Here is a 25,325-nt window from a genome sequence, read left to right on the forward strand (position 1 = left end):
CAGTAATAATAGAGTAAAAATCTAATTACAATTAATTAGACTAAAAACTATCGACCTACTGTTTTACAAGACTGCCGAGTGAGAGTCCGACGACTCAAATAGATGATTGATTTGCTCTTTAAATTTCCTGACTTATTTAATTTCTCTCACATTTTCGGGTAAAGAGTTCCACAACAAAGCACCGCTGTAACTGAAACTTCGTTTCAAGTAGTTAGTACGCGGCCTAGGCAACGTCAATTTATGAAAGGAATTGCGCCAATCATAGTTGGTGCTTCATTCGTGAAATAGGTTCTGCAAGTACACTGGAGCTTGTTCATTTAGAGATTTAAACATCATTATTGCTTTATGCTTCTTTCTCCTTATAACTAATTTGTCCCATTTGAGTATATCAAGAAGCAGGCTCGAGCTGGTCCCATAGTTGGCCTTTAAAATTACTCTAGCTGCACGGTTCTGTAACTTTTATAATTTGTCACTCAGTTGATCACTTGAGCCATCCCAAACGAGGCTACAGTAATCAAAGTGAGGTTGAATTAAGGAGTTATAGACTAGTACCGCTGTAGATTGGGAGATAAGGGGCCTGATACGTCTAAGGGCACCGAAGTTACCTTCTTACACAATTCGTTAACATGATTAGACCAGGAAAGCCGATTGTCGGTAATGAGACCTACTGATTTTGCGTGATCAACATTGCTGATAACTTGGTCTTCTAGTTTGATGTTTATTTCGTTATGGCTTTCCGCAAGAAGTTTCTGGCGAGAGCCAATAACCATAAACTCGGTTTTCGCAACATTAAGACTAAGCTTATTGGCTTTTAGCCAACAGTGAAGGTTCAGTAGTTCTAAGTTAGTCTCTTGTTCAAGGTCAGTTAGAGATTAATAAACAGCTAATAGTTGTATCATCTGCGAACATTTTAGCGCATGCTGTATTAAGTCAGTTTGGAAGATCGTTTATATAGATTAAGAAGAAAAAAGGACCGAGAATACTACCCTGTGGGACTCCGCATCTTAGTTCGCTTAAGCTGGACAATACGCCATTAACATAACATTTCTGGCTCCTGTTACCTAGGTAGGAGGCAAAGAATCGTAGGGAACCCAGATCAAGTCCATAGTTTGCAAGTTTACGTAACAAAATTGCATGGTCAATGGTGTCAAAATCCTTTTTAAGGTCGATATATACCACACCATTTAAAAAAGGCCGTTATCTATATTACTGCGCTTTTACAAACATGCGGATTCTGAAGTTCAAAAGCCAACTGACGATTGCGTTTTCCGCTGCCATCAATCATCTCAACGGACCTCTAAGTAAACAAAACTTCACTTTAACGGGTTCAAAAGGTCATGGCCTGTGATTTGCGATTGGTGGATTACGATCCGTTTTTTGTGTTTCTGTGTTTCAAGGTTCGTTGCTTGTGATCATAATTATGATTGACGGCAGCAAAAAACGCGATTGTGAAGGCGGCTTTTGAACTTTAGAGTTCGCATGTTTGTGAAAAGCGCAGTAATAGACCAGTTGTTCGTTGTTTCAAGTAGCGCTGTCATGGTGCTATGGAGCGATCGAAAGCCGGATTGATAAGTATTCAAGAGTTTGTTTTTATCTAGGTAATCGTAGAGTTGTTGATAGATAATTTTCTCGAATAGCTTTGAGACAACTGGCAATGCAGAAATTGGTCTATAGTTATTCAGGTCAGATTTTGATCCTTTTTTAAAGATAGGAGTCACCTCGGCGATTTTCCATTCATCTGGAAAGGTTTCTGTTTCTATACACTATTAAAAAAATTCGTTAATGATGGTCCAATAATGGAACTGGCTACTTTCAGAAGTTTACAAGGAACTCCGTCCAATCCATGGCTTTCTTTTCGTCAAGCTGACTTAGTAGCTCACACACAGTTGTGACACTAAGAGCCCTTAAGGAGAAGGCTGTTTCGGTCGGCTGTAAATAACTTTCAGGGTCGATATTAGAAGGTGATAATTTACTGGCTAGATTTGGTCCAATAGATGTGAAAAAGTTATTAAAAACTTCTGCAATTTCAGGTGCAGAATTTATAGTTTCGTTATCTGTTGTAATTTCAGTGATATTGCGGTTTGTGCAAGATTTACGCGCGCTCAGTTCGTTAATTAGCTTCCAAGTTTTGGAAGAATTCTTTTTGTTCAACTCTAAGTTGTGCAAACAATACTGACATTTGGCTGATTTGATAGCATTGTTAGTTTCATTCCGCGCTTGCTTGTATTGTTCCCAACTAGCCGCATTGTTTTCAATAATAGCTTTCTTTTTTAAATAATTTCGTTTATAGATTTTACGCATCAGGTCATATGTAATCCACGGAGAATTACTTTTTTGAGATCCGCTTTGTTTTCAGTGAGGCATGTTTATCGACAATTTCCATGAACAGGGTTTTCCACGCATCCCACATAGCAGTTGGATTTGGCTCTAAGCGAATTAAATCCCGTGGCTGTTGAACAAGGTCATTTAATATATAGATTTAGCCAGGGCTAAAAGCGAGGCTCCCATTAACATATTTATAATTTAAATCAAACAATAAACTTTATTCTACAGCTAAGTTAACTTTAGAGCACATAGCACATTCATGTGACTTTTGAGGGAAAGGCTAAGTGATTTTAGAGAAAAATAATTTGCAAACAGCCCAAGAGTGAACAAAATCTTACATCAAGTTGATAGCCTCATATGTACACCCAAAAAATAGCAATCATCTTCGATCACATTTAGGAGCCATAATGGCTCTTGATCACCGTAAGATTAATTAAGCCTGGAAAAAAATCAGGCCGAATTTTTTTGCGTTCGACAGGTTTACTTTACAAAATCTTGCCAACAAATCCGAGTGCGTGCACATGTAAACCAACCTTTTACACGATTTATACATCACATCTGAGGTGAAACAGAGGTACCGTTTTTATCATACAGACCTCGGACAGAATGCAGTATTTCACAATTTTGCAACACAAATTGCACTCATTCAATATTCAGGACGATCGAAGCACGCGTGGGCTTTTTAAACCGTTAAAAAAATTTCCAAAATCATATACGGCCAGCCGGTTCTCACTTTTGCAGTGCGAACTGTAGCGAGTGTTTGAACGAACATACTGAGAGTTAAGCTACAACATAATAAAGAAATTATTATGTTTATTCAGTTTTATTAAATTGTTTTATCGATGTGTAATCTTTAAAAGCACCGGTTTGATACCCGCTGCACTGTGAGTACTCCTGCAAGCGATGTTCACTGAACGATTGAAAACAAACGGCACGGTGATTAAAAGTACAAGAGAGACTACCAACAATCAATAAAAGAAATATAATTCGGTGAAAGACAACATTTTTCATTGACGAAGACAAGTATTAAAGTGTCTCTAAAAATCCTGAGTCTTCAAGCTTAAAGCTTAAGTTTATGTTTTAAGCCGGCTTCCCGGTATTTACTTTTTTCAAATATGAACTCGAGGCAAGAAAATCGCTCAAAGCTTTCTTTTACAGCCAGAATTATAACTAAATGTTCTTTGGAACGTTTTCTTTCTATTTGCGGTGAGAAAATGTCTAAAGGCTTTTTAAAGTTCTGTAAGCTTATATCAAGCCTGATTCTTGGTCATATCAAATTGTCTCAAATCTTACAAACGTGCATAAACTACATAACCGCATAAACTGCGCTCGACTTCATTAAATTAGATATAAAAAACAAACATCAAACACAATAATTACTGAGGCTTACCATTCGAGATGCAGCTCTTGAAAGGTATCAAGGAAGGCCAGTATCGCTTCAGACTTTTCAACCCTTACGCATCAAGCAAGGTGAAAGGCGAAATCGATGTCATCCGAAATCGGATTTCCGACTTTGACAAGTAATGTATTAATTTCTCAACCAAAAACCAACTAGCCATGAATAACAGAAGACTCCTGATAGCAGCTGAATTTTATTTTGTGCATCCAGTGGAAAAAGACAGTTAAAAACATCACAAGTTTACACAAAACTCTGTCAGCTTCAGCTGTCAAAGTAAACAAGATTCAAGATGCTGCATAAATTTTCCGCATGAGCTCACCTGTCAAATTTTGACCAATCAGAGCGTAAAAATTGGACGTAGAGCGTGACCAACGCGTGACCATGGTGAGCAAAGTCAAAAGCAACTGTCTTCCCTGCCTGTAATAGCTGGCTGATTTTTCGCGTCCGACGTCAGTTTTAAAACAAAATTTTAATTGTGCGGCACAAAAACAAAACATATTTCATATGAATTAAAAAACAATCAAACTTGAGCCTGCGATCATTTGAAAACTAGTATCTTGTCAGCGGATAACTTCAAAAAAATACTCGACCTCGATGGGTCAACACCTGAGCCCGCGATACGGTCAAGTGATACTGGTCAGCGGATACCCTGTTTTGACAGCTGTCAATTGATCACAACATTGATGTCCAGTGGATGTGTGCATTATCAGTTTTTCCTGTGCTCTCAATTTAGCTAGAAAGTATGAGATTAAACATTGATTGCGAGCTAGTAAAACAACTGGTCAGCGGACAGCTTCCAAATAAATCACGTCACCTTGATGAGTTGTCACATGAGCCCCTGATATGGCAATCTGATACTGGTCAGTGGCTATCCTGTTTTGACAGCTGTCAATTGACCATATTGTGAATGGCCAATATAAAAGATATGGGTTTGCCAAGACACACCTGAGACACCCTCCCTTCCTTTTGATAGTCTCCCCTACCCTACCCGTACAATCTGTAGACGCGTACGTACGTTCGGTCAGTCACGTGACAACCAAACGCAAAGAGGTTGACCATATTCTATGAGTATGGGGCTCTGTCCCACGCGCGCTTCTCGCGCGAGGGAGCCCCGCTAAAAATTTGTCGCTGTCAATTTTTTTGTAATCACGAGTTTCGATAGTCCGGTGCGTGCCAACACGTTCATAACGTATTTTTTGAGCGATCGCTAATCCCAAGATGAACAACACCATAGTTAACAATTTTTTCGGGAGAATTAGTTATACAAAGGTCAATTAATGTGCGTGATGTTGATGTAATCCTGGTTGGTTCAGAGATCATTTGGCTCAATCCGTATATATCAAATATATTCGTTAAATTGGACGAAATGTGGTAGTTTGACCGATTGTGCAACATATCACAGTTCAGATCTCCCAGCAGGTAGAAATCTTTGTTTTTTTCGAGTCAATTTTATCCACCAGGATTTCAAATCGACTAAAAATGTCCTGGGAGGAACTTGGAGGTCGGTACCACGTACTTACTAAAAAGGGTCTAGAATGCGGTCTAGTAATTTCGATAACAAGGCATTCGAGTTGGTTATCACTTAAATCATGGGCTTGACCTCGGTGTAAAAACCTCACAACTGACGTCATAGAAAATTGAATGAAACTGACGTAAATTACTAAATAAACATCAAGACTAGCTCTCAGGTGGTTCTCATAGTTCTCTTGGTTCTTACTGATGGGTCTTGTGGTTGTCATAGTTCTCGTAGTTCTCGTGGTTCTTTTAGTTCTTCTGGTTCTTCTGGTTCTTGTGGTTCCTGTAGTTATTGTAGTTATTGTGGTTCTTGTGGTTCTCTTGGTTCTTGTAGTTCTCGTGGTTCTTTTAGTTCTTCTAGTTCTTCTGGCTCCCATCCCTCTGTTGGCCCCTTGTCTCCTCAGCGTGCAGGCTAGCGCCATGCGATGGGTATTTTCATGGTTCGTACGGTCTTTAGAATCTTAAATCTTTAACCTTTAATCAGTTAATTGCCAAATGACATAGCTAATCGTGGCAATGGGTGGTCACCTAGCTGGGAAGTAGGTGACGACAGATAGGTTTTGACTGTGGACTTAATCACGGGCAAGGATAGAGCCGTAACAGGAGTAGATGGAAGACTGTTCCACTCAAGAATACATCGTCTAAAAATAGAGTACTTATGGACATCAACTGAAAACGGGTAAAGGCTTGAATGTCGTACTATGGGACTTCCTGGTACAGGAGGTGTTATTACAAGGCGACAAAAAATGTTATAACTCGGGCTTTGTTTTGAGAGTGCATTAATTTATCTAGATTGAATGAATGACAACTCAAGTTATGGAAAGTTGAAAAAAAGGACCGAAACGCATGGTCTCAGATCAAAAGCAGGCCACACGATGATTTAGAAAGTCACTCCTCCATTGTCTGAGACAAAAGGGCAAGGACTTTATCTATGGTATTTTCTTTCTTTTTGCACTTTTGGACTTGTCATGCCTTGTAGGCAATTAACCGTTATGTAAAAAAATGCAACCCTCGCGGGTCTGTTTATATATTAGGGGAGGAAGAGGGGGAGGCAACTGTCTGTTGAAATACGGAGTTAGTCTGAGAGAATGGACATAACTGCACCTCGAGCTACTCTTACGCCTCTTTCGTGCTCGCCAAACTTCCCACGTGCTCAATATCTCGACATACGCACGCTGACGCATGAATTAATCGTTAAATAAACGCCTTTTCGCTAGAACTTCCGCCAGCGCGCCCTGTTCAAAGTTGATCGAGCCCTATTAAACACGAATTCAGAGATAATTTTCAGAAGAATGACTGCTGTTTTGACGGTGGAAACCTAACGTAAACGCATTTCATCGCATTTAAAGAACAGATGCCCAGCTAAGCCGATACGGTCAAAACTCGCCTACGAATCGAACAAAACGTGTTTTGTTACCTCGATTTTCGCCATACCCTGAGGTTAATTATCCACTATCGCTTCCATTTGTTCTTAAAAGTACTTTTGCATTCGAAATTCGTTGCAAAAAGCACGACCGCAAAAAACCAAGCAATTTGGTTATTGATATGATGAGAAATCGCTTTCAGTCGAATGTTGCCTAGAAACAAAAAATGTGCCGTGACGTCAACTACTGTATGACGTCATGGCGGACACTCGCTTTGATCCACGAGCGGGCCACGCACTGCGCGCACTGCGCGCGCGACAAGATTATAAACTCGCTTCGCGAGGAAAAAGATGGTGTTTAGTTTGATTATAGGGAGTTTAAGATACCACGACGGCGACGGCCACGAAAAAGTCACTCAAAAAGTGAATTTGCGTTCTTTTAATCTCTATCGCGATTACTTTAACTCATTTACTTTGTCAAATGTAAGCAAACTCTTTTTGAGCCGAATTCCTAAGAACCATATTCAAGTTCAGAAAAAAAAAAAGAAAATTTAGTCGTCGCTTGTTTAAGTCCTCCATAAAACGTGAAATTAGGCATTTCCTCGTCGTAGTCGTGCAGTGACGGCAAAGAAATGTACAAAAAAGCGTGCTGTACGTGCAGAATTGTTGTTTTGTCTATTCAAACTATTGCTTTTCTTACGTTCTCGTTGTCGTCGCCTTCGTGGCATCTTAAAGTCCCTTACATTATAGCCTGATCCCCAAAATGTATTCAAGATTGAGAAGCAACCATTCCTGTATTGATTCTGTTGCACAATGTCAACGCTTTATTGATATTTTATTTTTCCCTCCAAGATTTTTCCAGTAATTCCTTTCAAAAATACCAAGATCTACGAACCAGTGGAGCTGTTGATGTTGAGCAATTCACTATTGATGGAAACCAGTTTCTTGCCTTCGCCAACTCTACAAATGATACCGATGGATTCAACACAGAACCATTCATCTACAAGATGAACAACTTTACTGAAAAATTCTCTCTCTACCAAACCATCAATATCACGGGAGGAACAGATATGGAATATTTTACAATTGCTAATACACATTACCTTGCCTTTGTCAATTTCGAATCTGGATCTACACGGCGAGCAAAGTTAGTTATTTATCAGTGGAACGGACAATTTTTTGTTGCATTTCAAAACATAACGTCGAACGTTGGAAATCGAAAATCAGAGTTGAATTTCATGAAAATAGGGACTGAACGGTTTCTAACGATTTTAAATGTGTTCTATTATGGTTATGAGCATTGGATAGGATTAGATGTCCTTAAGTGGAGAAACAACTCGTTCCATATGTATGAGAGCCTAGGAATACGAGCATATGCGCCCTATGCAGCTTCCACGGAATTTGTAATTAAGAATGAAACGTTTCTTCCTATTGCCGCAGGTAATCATTTTTATGTGTTCAAGTGGATAAGGGGAGGGTTCCGCCTATTATCACATGACAGACCTATACAAGTAACGTATGGAGCACGAGATGTGAAGTCGTTTAAAATGAATGGTCAAGTATTCCTTGCAATTGCAAACTTTTACGATGGAAAGAAACCCAACATTTTGAAGTGGAATGGAAATAAGTTTGTCCCATACCAGTCACTTTTTACTACTAAAGCCATTGACTGGCATCCATTTGTGATGTACAGTGAAACCTTCCTGGGTGTAGCCGATGCTTATGGAAAGTCATTTGTGTATCGGGCCATTGGGTCACGGTTCTTCAAGCTTCAAGAACTTTCCACTCAGGGGGCTCATGGTATGACGTCATTTGTGCACGGTGGTCACACCTACCTCGTTGTTGCAAATAATATAAGCACAGTATACAAGTTTAAATAATTGTGACCTAAAAAAACATTAATTTTATACAGCAAAGAATAAACTGTACGTGTAACATGGATATGTCAACGTTAGGTCTGTAGTAATTGATCACTAAATAAGAAAACTCCAATAAAGTAACAAAGGAAAGCTGAATTTTAAGGCTTTTTTATAACTCATTTTAGTCAGCACCAGCCTTAACTGATACAAGATAAAACATAAGATATCAATAAACAAAAGATAGCCTGCGAATACAGCCGTCTCGCTTACTCCTTGCCACTAGCTAGGGACGTTTCGCGGGGAGCTGAGAGACGTCTGCGATTCGGCCCCGAAAATTCCATACTCATGGCGCAGATTTGTTCGGCTTCTGGTCAACGAGCGCTGATTCGTCGACGTAGTAGTTTTATTCTTTCAGCTGTTGTTTTAGAATGAAAGACCAAAGACAAAAGATCACATGAAAGATTAAATGAAAACGCCATGAACCTAGTAAAAAACATTCCTATTCCTTTCTACAAGAAGCATTAGAACTTTGCTACGGTTTGTTCGGAGAAGAACTCAAAACTTTACGATAATAGACTAGAAGAACAACAGAACAATATGACCAATATATTTCTTCACCAAAAAAATGGAAAAGTTTTGTACTGAATTTCCAGATATAGTCTTGTTTGTTTGTTTTTTTTTTTACGTCAAGTTCTCTTTAACGAGAAGCATATGCTACAGCAATATAGCCACCGTGACGTCATGTCAAAACGATCTATAGAACTGAGTGGAATCCAATTTGATCTGTAATCACACGAGTGATCAATAAAATCGGACGACCGCGTAGCGCGAGTTCGATTTGTTTATTCCGAGTATGATCACAGACCGAACTGGACAACACGAAGATTTTTTGTGATATTTAAAGCTTTTCATTTTTAAAATTAAAACACAAGATATTCCGAGTTTTTTTCGCCAGAAGTGAAAAAAAATTTCAAGTGTGTGCACACGATGGCGCGCACTGTCCAATTACTTAGTCATGAAGCGTTTTGATCAGTTACACTGTCCTATTAACTCTGAAATCGGGGCAGCTGATAACCACTCAGGTTAGAAAATTTTGTTATAGTTGTGATTAATTTTACCGTAGTTTTAGCGCAAAGGAATCTATAGGGACGATATAAGTGATCAGCTTGAGTAACTGTCTCTTACCCAGACGCTACGTTGGTAGTCTCGGCGTTAAGGATCATGGGAAAGCTTCAAAAACACAAAGGTACGAGGGAAGGCTCAAGGTGAAAAGCGAAGAGCGCTTCCCGTGTTTCGTCTTTCCCATAACCCCTTGTGCTGCCACTTCCCTCGAAAATCCCAAGAACCACCTAGGTACGAGGCAGCTTGAGTAGTGCTTTCGCGTTTGTGCGCTCTTTCACCGAGGCGAAATGTTTAAAGCGTTTCTTGTTTTAATCAGTTGGACTAAGTGGAAACAAGGGCAAGGATGTATCAAATACTTTGTTTTTGTAACTATCTTTTAATATTTTTTTCTCAAAATAACGAGCTTCTTATCGCTGAAAACGCTTCGCGCCTGAGCAACTTGTTTACTTCAATTTATTCGAAAAAGCACTTAAGAGTGTGTCCATGAGAGAACCAGGCAGGGGGTGATAATGCTCAAATCACGGATTTCGCTCAAACTTGGCACAATTGATGGGTGTGGTGAGTTATTAACCTCGACAAAAAAATAAGGTCGCAATACTGAATTCCCTGTGATTTACAGGGACCCCCCCTAAAAACGACAAAATCTACTCATTTTTGCATAATTAATTAGCTAACTTTGGTTTGGCTGTTCAACAAGAAGAAAAGACAACTTCAAATCTAATCAACTTTATCGTCTTCTATGTTTATCAGACTTAATGCTCAGTAACTTATTTTTACTCTCTAATTCCATCTCTTGCTATTATTTAGCCTAAAGTAAAGACATCTTCTCACTGTTTTGACGAAACCCTAAATTTAAGGTATTTTAGTGGCTAACATCTCCCATGAGCAACAACCTATGTACTTAATTCTCACATATTCTTTGAAAGACATCTTTAAGGTTATCAAATCAATCATAAAATATTTGGGCAACTTCATACTTTATCAATAATGACGTATTATGTACATCTGACTTGACTCTTATTTGTCATTTGACCAAAATACGAAGAAACGTAACATTCGTTTTTTTTAAACAAAAATAGCACAAAGTTGGCGAGAAGTCACAAATCAGATGCCTCATTATCGATACTAATAGCCGAATTGTTAGAAAGTGTCACCTGAGGCATGTTTTCTGTTTTTTTTTTTTTTTTTATGGACGTTTGGATGGATATTTTATGGAACGCTTGAGTAAACACAAGGAGCAAAAGATTTAGTTCAAAACTTCGATCGGTCCAACTTGTAGGTGAAACAAGACCCAACAAGGATAAAAGATAGTGAATAAATGTTACATACACGTCTCTCAGATGCTTTAGTCCAGATTTGCTGCTCCAGTTTCGTCTGGTCCTCTGTGGCGTTACTTCGTGACGGGGTAATGAAATCGAAACATCTTGAAACAGTGTCGGCTTTTCACCGAACATTCGAAGTCTTTGAAATAAGTTGTAGTCAGAATGAACAAAATCATTCTCAAAGGACAAGAAGGATCACTGACAATCCCTCTATATCTACGGAAAACAACCACCTGCTCGAACACCCACCATCTTTGACTTTGGACTCTGCCTAAACGAGGGAATCTGCGACGCCGGACTACCGGACTCCGGAATGCGGAATACGCTATCTATCGTTATACGCGCCAATATCTTGTTATAACTGGTGTGTTGAAAATAGGTTGTGAAAGTCGTGTTACTTAAAATTTTGAGTTTATTCGGTGTTGACATTAATTACCATGATAATAATCGTTCATAATAGCTCTTTTTGTAGTCAGACCGTGCCGTGCAATTTTTAGACAATTAATGACTTGCCACTGGGTATACTGACTTACTTACTTGTATTTTAATCCTCGTAGTCTTACAACTATACAGGTTGGTATCTGTATCTGGGTATATTATTGACTACAAAAATATAATAATAATCGTTTATAACAGTGTTGAGGAAAAACTTCTGAGGAATACAAAAGACCCAAAAGAAGGCACTAATACACTGCAAAAAAAGTCGACATGACTTCTTTAGCTATTCAAGGAAGGTGTTAAAGAACAGTTTCTTGAACACAGACTAATACACTATATTCACTTCTCATTTAAGCTGTCATTTGCGGATTCATACAGTAGATTAAGTTCTCTTAACGGACACTCGTATATAGCGAATAGCTCTACTTACGACCGCCATCACAAAATCCCGTTTCAACTCCCACTCAAACTCTGGATTTTTACATTCCCGTAGGCGGCTGCGGACACTTAAAGGGTTTACCGGCGAATTAGATGTTAGCTTTGATTTAAAGCTCTCGTAAGCAGACACTCGAAAGAAAATCTTATCCGCCTCTGAATGTTGTTTGTTTTTTTTTTTTTCATATCATGTCCACAGTCATATCGCTGTTTGTCACTGTTATGAATCATTCTTATATATCCGTTTCAGAGTTACCGTATGAGATTCATTCTTGTAAGCGGCCAGATCCAGTTAAGGACACCTTTTTCTCGTCCCGAGGGTGTCCTCTTACGAGAGCTTCCACTGTATTACAATTTGGGAAGGGTGTTAAACATATGGAAGCGGTTGTTTGAGAAAAATATCTAACTCAATGTGAAAGTGTGGTGTATTTTGAATTCTACTTGGAACATTACTGCCACAGTTAGGCTTTATAAGACCCCCAAAAGACCGTGCTAGATAAAGAACAGTCAAATCTGGTGCCAGCAGGGTAGGGCATTTGTACGCAATTTGGCCACTCCCCCGGGGAGAAGGGACTCCAGTATGAAAAAAAAATGCAATTCTTGTCGCAAGCTAATCTGGACGTGTCTCACGCTTTATTTGTCTCTTTGAACTGGTCTGCACCAACATCCGGCTTCACTTCGCTGCTATTTCACGTGCAACTAAAAAATAGTTCTTTCCAAAACACGAAGACAAAGCGACTTCTATCTTCGAGTTTGAGACTCCGGACATTGGATCATTTATAATCATGGTCTGAATAAAGTTGCCAATAGATTTGGAATTCTAAATTATTTATTAGCATACAATAACAATAAAATAATCTCAAAGAATGTTGGAAAGTCATATTTTCGACTGAATTTTGTTCACTGGACTCTCGCTCCTGGCTCCTGGCTCCTGGCTCCTGGCTCCTGGCTCCTGGCTCCTGACTCCCGATACGATGTTTCCGTATGGTGGCAACCGCTGCTTAAAAATGCGGGCTCCAGTTAATGTCAAAGATGGCGGACGTTTGTAACCCGGGTTTGTAACATGTGAATTGAGCTACAACAGTGGCAGAAATAATTCTTTCAATGGGTTAAAAATCGGCTTTCTACTTTTCGTATTGTTTTCTCCTACAAAAACTTGATTTGGATTTTGGTGCGTAAACTGATGGCTAAGGAATTTTAGTCGCACAGCGAGTCACGACGCTGAACTACGCTTAACTGGACATCGAAGGTGGCATGGGGAACAAATCAAAGCGTGCACAAACTAGCAGTTGAGACATCTAAGAGATACGTATATGGATTTTATTGACCGTTTATATTGTTTTTAGGGCGAAATTGTTAAAGTAAGTAAAACTGTGAATTAAATCTTTGTATGTTGTTTTTACTTGAAAAGATCGCGTATATAGCTATCAAAATTCATCGTTAGAGTTTCTTGCACAAAAATTTCAACGATTCTACCCTTATTAATGTTAAATCATTGTCTGATGAGTTTTTTTTTTCGATTTCTCTTCATTCAAAGGCAAACACACGAATTCTGTGAGGGCCTAAATTTTGATGAAATATGCAACAGTCGTTCAGTCACATGAACAGTTTATGTCAACACATGGAAGAAAGTGAATTGCCCAAACTTTTTATGATCTTTTTCTTAACTTAAGTGATGGCTTTAACTACTCATGCAAAAGTTACAAAGATAAGCTGTTGCTCATCAGAGATATTTGGGAATGAAATACCCTAATTTTACGACTTACTCAAAACTTGAAAATGATGACCCAACCTAAGGGGGCTAAGAGGGAGGAAATTGAATCGGCGACTTTAAACAGTTTAACGTACTTAAAGTCTTATGAACTCAGATTATCTCTCAGTGCATTTAAGTTCAGGGTGGCTTTTCTGTTTGTTGCACTGGCATCGTAAAGATAGCTAATTAATTATGCATAAAACGGGCAAAATGGCGATTTTTACAGGGGGAGCCCGGATCTCCCAGGGAATTTAATATTTTGACCTGACATTCTGTCACATAAGTTAACTCCTGATACCTAACATTTGTGCCGAGTTTGAGCGAAATCGGTGATTTGAGCATTATCACCCCCTGCCTGGTTCTGCCTGGTCTTCTCATGGACACACTCTTAAATAAACTAGCACTTTATGTCAAAAAATATTAAGTATGGAGCAAACGCGCTGAGGAAAAAAATTAAATATCCACCCTAATGTAAACGTTAAAAAATAATAGGATTAAAAGTGCTTATTCAATCGAAAAGTATCGAATCTTTCTTTTTACAACGTTTCTTTTTCGTACAATGTAACTTGTTTGTTCCTCCCAGCTTTTCCTCTTATTATTAATTATTATTAAAACTATATACACCGTCTTAAAAATATTTCCATCATTTTTACTCTCTATTTTGGCCTGTCACTGGAGACCTGCCGTGTGGTTCTTTTAAGCTTTTTTAAGTTTTCGTGGACATTTTCACTTTGCGGATCCAGCTTCAGAGCCTTTCTGTAGTATATACCGGCTTGCTCGCGTTTCCCCCATCTGTGATATAACACTCCTGTCAAGTAAACAAAAACGATAGTGTTATATCTTGAAATAAATTTGAGACTGCATTAATGCACAGATACAAGTTACTTATTTATAAAAGCAACAGTAGATAACAACCGAACGGTACAACTAGCTATTTAATTAGTGTTAATAGCTATTACTGTAACACCTTGTAAAGCATAATAAACTTTGCCAGGGAAAGCCGAACATGCTCAGTAGCGTTTACTTCAATGCTTACACTTTATAATCGACCTTAAGCTGCAATCAGGTCTCCTTTTTTTCGGGGAAGCGCAAAATTAGGCGGACAGGTAAAGAAGTAAAAGAAAGAAGGACCGCCTTATAGCAGGGTAAATCGACCTATACAGCATACTAAACACTTCAACAGGAAAATAATTCTCAGAAACTTCATCTGAATGGTCAGACTTAAGGATTTGACTCACAGACTCAGAAGTTAGTATTATCTTGAACAATCTACTAAAGAGCACCACAGCAAAGAACTGCTCAGTAGCTTTTATCTGTATGGTCACATAGTAGGATTTCATCCCCAGTTAGAACCACGTTTACAGCAAAATAACCAGAAAGAGTAACAACTTGAGGAATTCTTACCAAGGTTTCCATAAATTTCCGCAGAATTAGGTTTTAGCTTCAAAGCTATTAGGAAGTGTTTCTCAGCCTCCTATAACAGAACAAATATTTATTCAACTTTACTTTAATTTCTCTCATTAAAGATTCGTACAGTATGCAAAGAAATGCAGGCTAACAGGATGAGCGAACTTGAATACGCTTAGGGTTTCGCGTTCCTAACTTTAGCCTGCGCCACAGACGAAACTTAACTCTAGACTGTTCACAGTCCCCTATTTTCCCTAAGATTGTCGAGATCGAGCGCTTTGCGTTACGGGCTGCCATCTTGCATGAGTGTCAAAACTACTTAGGGGGCGGGGGCGGTTTGGGAGGAAGAGCTATAATCCCTGACGCCCGCCCCCTCGGTACATTTGCAAATCAAGATGGCCGCCATTAATTGTGAGACGCGCTATATCTCGACGATCTCACGGAAAAATAGCGGACTGTGAACAGTCTAACTCAACTCTGGTTAAGTCTGGTTACTAACTGGGGTTAAGATCACATATGTGACGCAGGCTATACTGACTAAATGCAATTTAATATTCCTCGACATGTTGAAAAAAAGAGAATCAATTCCTTGGAGAGTTTTATGGGGAGAACATTGAGAAATAGACGTGTGTCCATCATTCATCGTGTGCAGCAGTCAATAATCAGCGATCTAACCAGATGCCAACCTATGGTCTCCACCCTCCCATCTCTTTCCTTTTTCTCTCTCCACTCCACCCTCCCCGGGAGCGTGTTCACAGCCTATGCTGCACATAAATTCATTAAGCCCGAGAGGCGTTGCGTTTAAACTGAACCGTCTCCTCGCAGAGGCAACTTTATTGAGGAGGGGGTCGGGGGGGGGGAGAAAGCGCACGGGGGACGATTTCCCGCCTTTTTACTCCTCCCATGATGTCCTGTTTATTTTATTCTTGAAATAAGAGCGGAAGCCTCTACGGAGAACAGAGAATCAGGCCTAAATCCCCTTCACCGGCATCTTTGTCTGATCGTAGTGTAATTCTGTAACGAATCACGTACCACAAACTCATCTTTCTGTCCGAGCATGTTAGCAAGGTTGAAATGAACTGACGGCTCGTTAGGAATGTGGCTTTTGGCCTCTCTGATCACTGTTATCGCCGCATCTCGGTTACCTAGAAAGGGAAACCAGCCAGGCGTTACCTTAAAATTTAACTCGTCTGTCAAGAGACGTCACTCCGCACAAGATTTTTTTAGTACACCTAGCTGTGAGCGACCAACTAAAATGCCAGGATCGTGTGATTGTGTAAGTGACGTGGAGGCTTGCGAGAGTTTTGTTACTGGGGATCCGCCAGAAAAGAGACTGACTCATTTGAAGACCTAAGTAGGGGTAGGAGGAGAGTAATTAACTGAAAATACCCTACTATGCGAAAAAACGTTTTTCAAGACTGTAGTTTAACCCTTGCAAGTTTTCCCACACCTTACAATAACTTCACTGTTTTCTTTAGGGGTTAAGAGGATAATTAATCAGGGGCACCCAACGTCAATTTTCGGAAAATATCTGTTAAGAAGACGATTTGAGATCTAGAATTTTCAGAACATTTTTTGTAAAAATTTCTTGCTTACCTGCCTCTCCCAGGATTTTCGAACATCTAAAAAATGGTATAATTGCCCGTTTTTAACGGATTTTTACCCTAAAAAGATCACCTAGAATTTTCGGGAGCCTCTTTTCTAGCTGAAATTTTCGAAAAGGTAAGTTTTGATCCCTACAATTTTCGGATCACTAGACTTTCAGCTAGGAAATCCGAACAGATGAAATATTTTTAGGGGATAAAAATATGCCTATATCTACCGTTCATATACTAAAATACGTTTAACAATGCTATGTTTAAGTGGTTTTGAACTATATTCTCGTTGGGTGCCCCCGATTAATGGGTCCAAAATTAACGTCAGTTGCTCGGAATAGTCATCATCTGAATAAAAAACCTGAGGCCGACGTTGCACTCATTTTATCCCCCCCTCCCACACCTCTCTCGCTGTCCACCAGTGCTACGTTTAGTTTTACGGGTATTTCAGTTCCTACACGGAGAGGACAGAAGTCAAACAAGGATCGGAAGTCATAAATGAGAATCGAACTCAGGACCTCTAGCATAGAAGTCCTGGCACTAACCAACATGAACTAAGCTGAATCCTTGCTCCTGCGCTCGAAAAACGTTTGCTTGAGTTCTTTTTCACTTTCCTAAAAAATTGATTTTTTTTCTCCCTTCCCTTATACAAATCGAAAATAAGTTTCCATGGTCGGAACTCAAGTGAAATCACGATCAGCAGGCGAATGGTTTCAATGCAAATTTTTGAACGTTTTCGTGTCATTTCTATAACTGATAACAGTATGGACCATGGAAATTTATCGTCGATTTGTCTTGTACAATAACATCAGGGGCACCCAACGACAATTTTCGGAAAAAATATCTGTTCGGAAGACGATTTGAGATCTAAAATTTTCGGAACATTTTTTGTAAAATTTCTTACTTCCCTGCCTCTCCTAGGATTTTCGAACATCTAAAAATGGTAAAATCGGCCATTTTCAACGGATTTTTACCCTAAAAAGGTCGCCTAGAATTTTCGGGAGCCTTTTTTTCTGGCTGAAATTTTCGAAAAGGTAAGTTTTGATCCCTATAATTTTCGGATCACTAGACTTTCAGCTAGGAAATCCGAACAGATGAAAAATTTATAGGGGATAAAAATATGCCCATATCGACCGTTGAAATACTAAAACACGTTTAACAATGTTATGTTTAAGTGGTTTTGAACTATATTCTCGTTGGGTGCCCATGTAACATTAAGAGTCTTTGACGTCCACTCGTTAAATAATTCTCCACAAACTGCCCGCAAGAGAAAGAGAAAAACAAATTGCGCCACCATCACGTAATTTCCATCACGTCAGATCATTGGAAAAGTTATTGAGGGGGGGGGGGGGGGGGGGGGTGAAGCATTATAAAAATATATTCGTGCAAGGGAAAATCTTATGAAAAAAATCCATGCACGCCGAGTACCCCCCAAAAATATTCCCACACTGGCCTAGAACAAATTCAAGCAAAGGAAATGTTCAAAAAAAAATTATGTGGCTCGAAAATTCCCCATCCACTTCCCCCAACCCCATAATTGTTTTAATAGTCAGTCCGTTATCGACGGTAATCGACCATAGCTCTCGATCAATCAGCATAAAAAATCGCTCAGTTACCGTAAAACCCTCTTCCCCATCCGTTAAAAGGCCCCTTGTAGACATTTACCTGACTTTTCTAAGAGCAGAGCATGATTCATCCAGGCACCCACATGATCGTTTTTTAAATTGATGGCTGTTTTAAATGCGGCAATGGCTTTTACAGTTTTGTCTTGATCGATATACTGGAGGAGAAGATTTTAAGGTCAGTAATACGCATGAAAAAGCAATGAATGGGAAAATATCCAGGGTTCACGTAAAAGGATTTTATCATTGTATCTGCACTGCTTGCAATGTGCATTTTGAACGTTTAAAAAACTATTGACCTTTTTTTCTTACCAGATTTCCAAGGTTGAAAAAAGCGTCTGGATATCTTGGTCTGTATTTTATAGCGTTGCTGTAGCAGTTTTCGGCCTCCTAAGAAACAAATTTTGTAGGATCAGTGGAGTTCGAAGTTGTGTGGAAGAAATAATCGTGCAGAGAAAATCAAAGGTAAGAGATAAGAAAAACTGGCACAAGACGAGGTACAAGTTCGATTTGAGTATACCTTTAATTCTCTCTCTGCTAGCTTGGCTCACCACCACCTGCGCGCCTGGCCGCTCTCCGGTTGTTACACAGAAAAACAAAGCTTGCTGGAAGGACAAATCGTAATCAATAATTTGTGGAAACATGAATAAAGCTATCAAACTCACATCTTCTTTATGCAATGCTGCCTTTACGGTGCCTAAGTTCACCCAGCCCGCCGCAAAGTTATTCCTATAAACAAGAATGGCTGCGTTAACAAGTTATCTCAGACCGGGGGGGCGGGGGTACTCCCTTACATAAGCTATATAGGTATGTGCCATCTCAGCAAAAAAGCGAGACATTAGGACTTAAGACAACTTCCTGTTTTACATGATATTAACATTCTTTAGGAAATGTGATTTGAAATAAACGCCGCTCTCGAATAAACGCCGCCCTTGAATAGGCGCAGCATCGAAAAGGCTTAAACTTTAACAAACGCCCCGGCGTTTAATCGAATAAATACGCTATTAAATCCAATTCCACTAATGACACCAATCGTATTGTATTGGGCCTCTCTATCAGCTTTTCAACAATGAACAGGCAAAGTTAAGGATTCTAGCCTTCTGGGACAATGCATTTTGGCGATCCGAGAAGAAAGAACCACATGAGCCGAAACGAACAGGCCGCGCGGGAATAATGAGGCTACAGTTAAGCAAGGTTCTAGTAAGTACTCGCGCGAACACGATCTCGCACACCTTGTACAATGTACGGGTCTCAAATAGGCACTTTTGGATAACACTTCGAGTTTTCAAACCAAAATCGTGTGCATTATACAATTACTTATCACACCAATCTGAACCCGGCTAAAGTTTACTAATGTAGAGGTCAGCAACAGGGAAGAGTTACAGTCCGGGGGATATAATTACCTCAAAATTCCTAAGTCGTAATCATGCTTGATTTCTTACTCATAGTCAATTTGGGGGATAGGGGGTCCAAACTTGCCAACTCCTGTACCTTGCATTCCCGGCTCCCGCCCCTTTTTTTCTTGGCTTTCTCCCACCAGCTCTTTTTTCGATTACGAAAGATTGAGTATTGTTGCATAATTTCCTCATATTTTCCCCTTCCCGCCCTTTAAAACACCCACTTCCCACTCTTTCCTCTCCCGCCGCCCGCACCCCTTCTGTACCCTAATTCTCCAGGCTCCCACCCCCTGTCCTCCCCCGTTAGTCAAATGTTAAGGTCACTAATGCGTTTAGAACTTCAAATGACTTCAAATTAGAGAGAAAAACGCTTAAGTATAACATTGCAAAAAGACTAACCTTATTTCTACAGCTTTTTCTAACAGTGCTTCAGCTTCTATATATCTTCCATCATCCTTAAAAGACATGTTTTTTACACTAAAATTTTAAAATTAACTCATTTCAAGTTTACTAATAAATTACAATTTCAGACAGCAATTTTGCAAAACCAAAAAATATAATCAAGAAATAGCCTCCTTCTTCTAAATGCAACGCGAGTAAATCGTGATTATTACGGAGCGATCTAAAAAGTTCCAAAAGTTCTGAATTTTTTTCAGGCTTCTTACGCAATTGCAAAAATTGCTGTCATAATTGCGAGGACCACTCTTAATTTGATTTCATTTCCGCAGTTCTTATATGATTTATTTCACATACAGATACCACATTCATCTCTTGAACACATAATTGACCAGCTCCCAACATTAGTGGCTTCATAGCTCAGTTGGTTAGAGCATCGCACCAGTATCGCCAAGTCACGGGTTCAAATCCCGTTGAAGTCCTGAATTTTTTCAGGCTTCTTACGCAATCGCATAAATTGCGTTCATAACTGCGAGAATCATTCTTCATTTGATGAATGGAAAACTTTTCAAAAAGGACAACCTTGCGAGTTGTACCCAGTTTTTTGGTTGAATCGATCGCCTTCGATCATTAGTAGCTTTTCGGGTTTTAGATGAGTTTCCTATCTGTTTATTCTCATTTCATTTTGGTCGAATAGAAAAAGCCGAAAATTCAAAAACCTAGAGAATGCATTCTTTTTGCAGGGTTTGTATCCCAAAAATTGATTTGCGATGCAAAAATCCGCCATGGGTTTTTTTTTTTTGCGATAATTACAATGACAAATGTGAGCTTGGTGTGATCTTGCTTCTCGTCAGCGGATCATTTTTGAAAGGAATCTTTATTGAAATGTTCACTGCCACAAAAACTAAGTACGCATATTTTGGAGCATTCACATGTTTACTACCTCTCCGTTATTGAACGTCTCATGTGCGTCAAAAATAAAATACATGTACGTAACATACTGTACAAGGACGTCATACCTTGATAAGGTTTCCCAAATTGTTTAAAGCTTGATCGTATGTTGGGTTTAACCTAGCATTTAAGGGAATTAAAATCAGTTGATATCGTTCTAGGCTTTTTTTTTTTTTCAGACATGCAAGGTTTAGAACAACAAAACTTTACTAGAAATACGCGAATCGCATATCCTCGCGAAGCAAGGGGGAAAATTAGGGGAAAAAAGCCATTAGGGTAGAGAAAATATATGAAAAAAATATAAAGAAAACAAAACAAAAAGAAAGGAAAAGAAAAACGAGCTCTTCCAAGAATCAAACACAGTACATCCTGTGTATTGGCGCAATTCTATACGTGGAACTTCCGCAGGCAAGGGCCGTTCCCAAAACCTTTTCATGCTTGGATAAAACTGCAGCCTATTTTTTTATTGTTAAAACCGCTCAAAGGAAACTTCATTCAGGTACAGGGAAGAACTATCATTTGACTCCACGTCAATTATCAAGAAATAAACCAGTACAATGCGTGTTTATCAGTTCCACACGGTACCTGATTGCTTCTCTATAAAACTTCTCAGCAATCACTGCATGTCCTTTTTCAGCTCTCAGCTTGCCAATGTTGTAGTGAACCTGTTGAAGGGACAAAAATGATCATAAATATACTAAGGTCCAAAAGAGCTACGGCGAAATTCTCTTGTACGCAACCAAGTCAAAATGCCAGGAATAGGTGGTTACAGGGAACAGGGGCTACAGTGTAGTTCACGCTATTTCCTATTCTTTTTTTTAAAAAAAGAAGCTAATAAACGTTTTTCGGATCAATTGAATTCCAAAATTAACTAGGTCCCGTTTTGTTGTTTAAGACTATATTAAGGCATCAAAGCTGTTTCCTGTTGTCTTTTTTCAAGTTTTAATGACATGCCCGCGAAAATCACCACAACAAATTACTACGGTTTGTGCCTCGTCATAATTTTAAAGAAGCATTTTGTGTATGGGAAAGGGAACTAAGTATTTTTTTTTTGGCGGGGGGGGGGGGGGGCAGTTTATTGAGGCAAAACTGCAATCATGAAATCTTGAAAGGATTAACAAGAAGATATATGATTAAAGAAATACAATAAAAATAATTAATTATAATCACAAGAATTATTGCTGATCCCCGACAGAGCAAGTGCAAACGGGACCCTAGGCCCATGCAAGGCACTGCCCTGTTGTTACTTACAATTACAATTTCAATTACAATGCTAATGAATAGCTTATTTTACCCTTGAAAAAAATTAATTCAAAGCCTAGATGTACGTTAACAAAAAAAGTGAATAAAAAAATACAAGAAAGTGGATGTGGTAGGCACAGTCACTTCGACCTGTGACTTAAGCACAGAATTGTCCTTCTGCCCTGACCCAACAGGGTCCAACAGTATCCACCTGACATAGCCCCTTTTTCTGGAGGAGGTCACTTCCTAGAGTTTTCCACCTTGACTGGCAAGACTGATTACTAACAGTATTTTGGATAAATGGTCCCTTATGGGAGGTCTTGCTAGCTGCAATCATGACTGTGAGAACATCCCTTCAGCTATTTCATTTACCTTGGCATTGAGTGGACAGACAGTGAGTCCAGAAGTGAATAAAGTGTCTTCATCAACCCATTCTGCCGATCTCTGAAAAAAGGAAGAAGGCAATAATTATAAAAACAGCCATAACTCGAAGAACGTTTTCAGGCGAACACCAGAGGGACAAATCAATGTGTCTGTATTATGGAGAAGCTCATATTTTTTAAACTTACAGGGTTCTGTTTAAGTGCTGGCAACTGGCTAAAAAACCGACTAGGTTTGAGCCACGTACTTTTTAGGAAAAAGGGTAAAGCAAGGCCGAATGCAAGCCTGAAATTAACTACAGAACTTGATTGCTAAGCCACCTACATTTACATCCCAGCTGTATACTTTAAAACTTAGTGAGAACCCTGAGCTCAGTATCTTTTGACAGGGGGTGCCTGTATCATAGTAGTATCAGAGGGGGAAAGGGTATGACCAAGACTTTAAGTCCATGAAATCTGAGGCAAGAACTGGCCCCCACGAAGATTTCTTAGGAATTTGCCACAAGTCCCTTGCCTAACCTGGAAACGTCTGCATAGGAAGCAAGTCAAAGCAAATTACGTAATAACTTTTGGTACAGAATATAGCCTGGTGATATAGATGGTAAAAACATGGATGAAAGGGAGACTGCAATGCAATTACACCCTCACTCTCTGATTGTCTAACATCAGGCTTAATTCCAGGCACCCCTTTGATATGATTATCTGAGGCTCTACGAGCAGAAGGGTCATTTTTCTTACCTGTACTGTTGGAGCCATGTACAAAGCTATCAGTGCACCAACAGTAAATCCTAAAACCTACAGGTGCAGGGCAGCAGAAAATATCAAATAATTAATTCTTGTCGGGGTGTTACACAGGGCGCAGAGGTGTTATTTGTCTCTTTATTATATCATACAGTGTAGCTGCTGTTATTCGTCCACAGTCATTACCTTCAGTGGTTTTCCGGAGCATTGGATAATATTTAACCAGGTTTGTAAGACGATCGCATGACAGTTTGCTTGATTCCACAGTATAAAGTCAAAGGTAATGTGCGGTATCAACTGTAAAATTTAACTACAATCAACAACCAAGGTCACAAATAACTCCTCTGTGCCCTGTGCGTGTTACACATGTATATTGCTATACACTGCTTATGCTGGTGAAGTTTTTGGCTCCCTACTGTGTACCCAGCGTACCCTTCAACCCTTTAAGCCCCAATATCCACATACAAATTCTCCACACTGATATTCATACATTTACTTAGAGATACGTTGAGAGAGTTAAATAAAAGATCAAAGCATTTTCTCTTTGGTGATCATTTAGTTAATTCTAATAACCATTTCTCTTGACAAATTATGTATGGATGTCGTTTGGGGAAAATTATTGATGTTGGTCACCATCTGGACTTAAAGGGTTAATCCATGTACTTGTACGCAATGTGATGATGCCTGGACCCTGCACACTATGACAGGGTTGTCATGGTTACAAGGTACACTCAGCTGCAGTTCTTGGCTCCACCAGCCTCTTAGGTACTTCCCCTCCTTGTGCTCCTCTTTTGGTCAGTTAAATTCAAAGGATAAATACTACCCATAATCTGCGTAATGGAGTGTTTCCCTTGCAGAAAAACAATCGCTTCCTCCAACAAGGTCAAGCCACATTGCTAAAAAGAACATGGCACCTAAATAACACATATTTCAAACCAGCATATTACACGTCTTTGAAGAGTGACAAGTGAATATATACTGCTATACATCATTCTGCTCACCTTTTTTCCAAAGTATTTCTTGCTTAGTGTGGCAAATCCAAGAACAGTGATCAGACAAGAGCCAATACTGGAGAGATACAGCACCCTTTCAGCTACAACAAAACCAACTGTGAAGAAGATATTTGATGCTGGAAGGAATGGAACAGTAAGGATAGCAAGTCACATGGTTAGAATCCTGAAAAAAAGAAGATTATCTCTCTTGTCAAACACAACATGCAATATGAACTGCAAATGCAATGTAGCACGATGTACATGTGTTATCAAGCACAGAAAATTGATGCTTGCATGATTGTATTATTTAAAGTTGGTATGATCATGTTTGTAGAATTTAGACCAATTTATTTTTCCATTTCTCCCACACAGACATTCTAAGGACTGCATCACACATTGACAGTTTTGCTCCATGACTGTTGGGGAGGACTGCATTACGAGCCAAAAGAATATATGCTTGGGAGGCCTATTAATAATTATTCCAACACATAGACAATTATAACTGGAAAAAAATTAAGAGCCACAGGACCAAAGTACTGTTAAGTAAATGCATGTGAATCTTAACAACCTACAAGTTGAATAGTTAAGTAAAAAACAAGATGTTGATATATGTTGGTCCAAGAATTAATTCACTTTGCATTCACATCAGAAAATTGACTGGCTCAGCTTAATTAAGGCATTCTCCCTCCCTTGGTGTTTGTGCCAGATAAACTTGAAAGTGATACAAATGTGCTGGTGGCCTACAACTACATGGTCTGCTATCACATTTCTTATCAGAACAAAGTTAACTTTGTATTCAGGTTACACAATACCAGAATGGAATATCACACCACATGAATTAAATTTGTATTCAAAACTGGAATGAATTCATTCCAGAATGACTTGTGTAGGAATGAAACTTTGTCTTTGTATTATTAAGTAAACATATATATACAGAGTAATAAAGTTATGGAGATGGGACGCACTCATTTCAAAATTAAAGTATTCTGTGAATAGCCCCTAAAAGATCCTTACCGTTTTATTTGCAAATTCCTCCCACATAAACAGTACGCAAGTAGCAGGAGAAGCACA

The 25,325-nt window shown here is 39.2% G+C and overlaps 2 protein-coding genes across 2 annotated transcripts; one reads left to right on the top strand and one right to left on the bottom strand.

The window, feature by feature from the left end:
* Positions 1–5,203: 5,203 nt before the first annotated feature.
* On the top strand, positions 5,204–8,482 carry LOC140949452 (thrombospondin-type laminin G domain and EAR repeat-containing protein-like). Its single transcript, XM_073398612.1, has 2 exons — positions 5,204–5,225; positions 7,455–8,482. Exons 1-2 carry the CDS (start codon positions 5,204–5,206, stop codon positions 8,480–8,482), a joined length of 1,050 nt encoding a protein of 349 aa, XP_073254713.1.
* Positions 8,483–14,187: 5,705 nt separating this feature from the next.
* On the bottom strand, positions 14,188–24,431 carry LOC140949453 (protein O-mannosyl-transferase Tmtc4-like). Its single transcript, XM_073398614.1, has 13 exons — positions 24,264–24,431; positions 23,260–23,316; positions 22,514–22,585; positions 21,485–21,564; positions 20,968–21,019; positions 19,952–20,007; positions 18,821–18,884; positions 18,468–18,545; positions 18,199–18,313; positions 16,937–16,987; positions 15,971–16,083; positions 14,936–15,005; positions 14,188–14,339 (listed from the first exon to the last, which is right to left on the bottom strand). The coding sequence occupies exons 2-13, from the start codon at positions 23,275–23,277 to the stop codon at positions 14,188–14,190; spliced, it is 921 nt and encodes a 306-aa protein (XP_073254715.1). The 5' UTR covers positions 23,278–23,316; positions 24,264–24,431.
* Positions 24,432–25,325: the final 894 nt, after the last annotated feature.

The sequence above is a fragment of the Porites lutea genome, chromosome 10, assembly GCF_958299795.1.
Source record: "Porites lutea chromosome 10, jaPorLute2.1, whole genome shotgun sequence".
Classification (NCBI taxonomy): Eukaryota; Metazoa; Cnidaria; class Anthozoa; order Scleractinia; family Poritidae; genus Porites; species Porites lutea.

What these genes read in the sequence shown, in the direction of transcription:
- LOC140949452 (XM_073398612.1), top strand. Translation starts at nt 5,204, where the DNA reads ATGTCCTGGGAGGAACTTGGAG. An exon ending in GTCCTGGGAGGAACTTGGAG is followed by an intron (nt 5,226 to 7,454) that starts GTCGGTACCACG and finishes TTTCCCTCCAAG; the next exon opens with ATTTTTCCAGTAATTCCTTT.
- LOC140949453 (XM_073398614.1), bottom strand. An exon ending in CAGCATTGCATAAAGAAGAT is followed by an intron (nt 18,546 to 18,820) that starts GTGAGTTTGATA and finishes TTTGTTTCTTAG; the next exon opens with GAGGCCGAAAACTGCTACAG. An exon ending in GGAAATTTATGGAAACCTTG is followed by an intron (nt 14,340 to 14,935) that starts GTAAGAATTCCT and finishes TTTACTTGACAG; the next exon opens with GAGTGTTATATCACAGATGG.